At 38.2% G+C, this 2596-nt stretch overlaps 1 protein-coding gene across 1 annotated transcript in view; it reads left to right on the forward strand.

The window, feature by feature from the left end:
- Positions 1-200: 200 nt before the first annotated feature.
- LOC107086818 (caspase-8-like) overlaps positions 201-2596 on the forward strand; it is a 4676-nt gene continuing 2280 nt past the window's right edge. The window contains exons 1-2 of the mRNA XM_015378022.1: positions 201-582; positions 660-694. Of these exons, the coding sequence (XP_015233508.1) occupies positions 246-582; positions 660-694 (372 nt within the window). The 5' untranslated portion in view covers positions 201-245. The remainder of the gene's footprint in view (positions 583-659; positions 695-2596) is intronic.

Raw genomic sequence — 2596 nt, forward strand, 5'->3', positions numbered from 1 at the left:
ACATCGCTGCTATGATTGCGTCGTTTCTTTTTTACCACTAGGGGGCAGCAAATACCACACTTTAATTAGAGAATCCCTTGAGAGTGCCACGTTTATCAGCTCCTTGGTCCGCTAAATTCCAACTTCCTGCTTTTATTGTGTGCTTGGTCTTTAAGACGGAAACACGAGAGAAAAGGATAAAAACATAGAAATCGGCTACTCGACGTTTGTTTTTTTTTACCTGAGTATTAGAGATCTATCCCAGGATGTCTTCCAAAGATATAATTAGGAAAAATAAAACCAAACTTCAGGATATTCTTTGTGGAAACTACAAACTTATCCTGGACAAGGTTTATGAGAAGGAACTGATAACTCAGAGGGATTACAAAAACCTGAAGAGCATCAATAAGGAAAATTTGAGCGGCCACGTTACAGAGATGGTGGATACGATCATGGATAAATCAGAGAAGGCCTGCAAGGACTTCCTGTACCTCCTGCAAACTGATCAGGCTGTTAAAGAAACTTTTCTTGACCTGGAGAACCTCCAACTTAGAGGCACCAGGGTTTTACCAGCGCCAGTCCAAACCACCTCACCTGATGAAGGTAAATCAACTCACTGAGGAATGGAGGCCTCATTTTCCTGCCACAGTTTCATGCGTGTTTGTCTCACTTTCATTTAGGGAACATGGAGCCAGAGTGCAAAAGGCAGAAGAAGGTGAGATCCTGCTCTGGAGACAGAGATATGCTGGGTTTAAACAGCCTGAAGTAGGATAAAAAACAAACAAACTTAGATCTAGTTATTGTTGTAACTTAACGGTTGTTTTCCTTTATTTTTCCAATTGCACTTTCTCACAATTCTGGATTTTTCATTTCTTACACTGTATTACAGGACTATAAAGGTCTGGAAAATATACCTGAGTGATGAATCAAGCTCTAAAATTAAATAAAGGAGAACTTTATTTATCTCCCTTATTTAGTTGATTCTCTGATTTTAAATCTAATAAAGTTTTTAATAAAGTTTTTTTCGTTAGATAATTAGTTCTTTGACTGAGTTTCTGCTGCCCCTGTCATTTTATTCAGGGATGATCTGAAGCAGTAATAACTGTCCGTAAAGGATGTTTTTCAGCTTGAACAAACTGAATCATGATGTCTGTGTTCAAATAAATATTTTAACTTATCTCAACAATTCAAATGGTGATATGTTAAGATAACATAACTATTAATTATTTACTGCAATATAAGCTGGATTTCCTTCAGATTCATCAAATTTATTATTAGATTGTCAACTGGAGCTGATGTTTTCTCAACATACAGTTGCTTCTCAAAAAGAGTTATTGAGTTTATAAAGGTGGAATTTGCTCTGATTCCCAACTTCAACTTAGTTGTGTAACCCTAGTTTTTAGTTTACTTTAGTGTCATTTCCTTTAGTTACGTGTTTATAATGTTTCCTGTTTAGTTAATTTGCCCCCTCCTGTTTAGTCTGCTGTCTTTTCTTTTGTCCCATCATTCATTTTGCCTTCCCTCCTACACATTTTTCTTTCCATTTAACTTCAATTAATGTAGTTGGATACAGCATCCTGTAAACAAAGCCAGCTTCTTTAACTATTATCTTTTATGTTCTTTTAAAGGGAATCATTGAGTCTCTTCTGGACATTTGTGCAGTTGTTTTGAGTTAATTAGCTGTTTGGTTTTTAGATGTTTCTCTACACTCTGTCCACAATCATCAGGCAAGTTGTAATTTTGACCATACCATGATTTTTTTTATGCATTCATTTTCTATCTGCAAGCTAACGTCTGGTGCAAAAAAAGGAAGGAATGTGTCACCTCAATAAGAGGGAGAAAAAGGAATGAATGATTACAGAGTGTATAAAAAAAAGCACTTAAGGACTTTTGGGTTGGCATTAGTCTAATCACAAAAGATATCGTTAAACTAGGCCCAGTCATTGGCAACAAATGACCTTAAACTGCTAGGTTGTTAGTATTGTCAGCTGAAAGGGCATGTGGCCCTAGGTCCTAGGGCCACATGCCCTTTCAGCTGACAATACCATCATCCTAGGGCCTAGGATGATGGTAGTGAGCAAGGCTCAGCAACTACTGTCCACCCAACCAAATAGATCTCACCGAGGCCCTAATCAAAATTGAATATGGTGAGCCATCAAGACTTTATAAAGATTTTATATTCTGATGAGATGAGAGTGACTCTGGACTGACCAGATGAATGAGTCCATGGCTGGATTGGTGATGGGCACAGAGCTCCACTTCACATCAGACAGTACTGGCAAGGGCAGCTATTATTAGTCGGAAGCCTACTGTCACTTTTAAGAAGGAAAAAGTCCTTCAAGAATGCCAGGATTTTTATGCAGACAGTTCTTGATCGCCTCCTTCGGTCATGGCTCAGGGGACTCAGTGTTTAAGGTAGACAGATAATTCAAAAGCGTTTATTAAAATCTGGTGGATATCTAGTAACATCGGCTAAGGCGTATATCGCAGGAACCTCTGCAGAAAGGAAACATAGTTTAGTGACCTTGTAAATCTGGTGGAGGAAGATAATGAACGTGAATCACTAACCTGGTTTACCAGTTCAGTCCAAGCTTAGAGAATAAGTTAGGATCCAGCC

The sequence above is a fragment of the Cyprinodon variegatus genome, unplaced genomic scaffold (assembly GCF_000732505.1).
Source record: "Cyprinodon variegatus isolate N-32 unplaced genomic scaffold, C_variegatus-1.0 Scaffold163, whole genome shotgun sequence".
NCBI classification, from domain to species: Eukaryota; Metazoa; Chordata; class Actinopteri; order Cyprinodontiformes; family Cyprinodontidae; genus Cyprinodon; species Cyprinodon variegatus.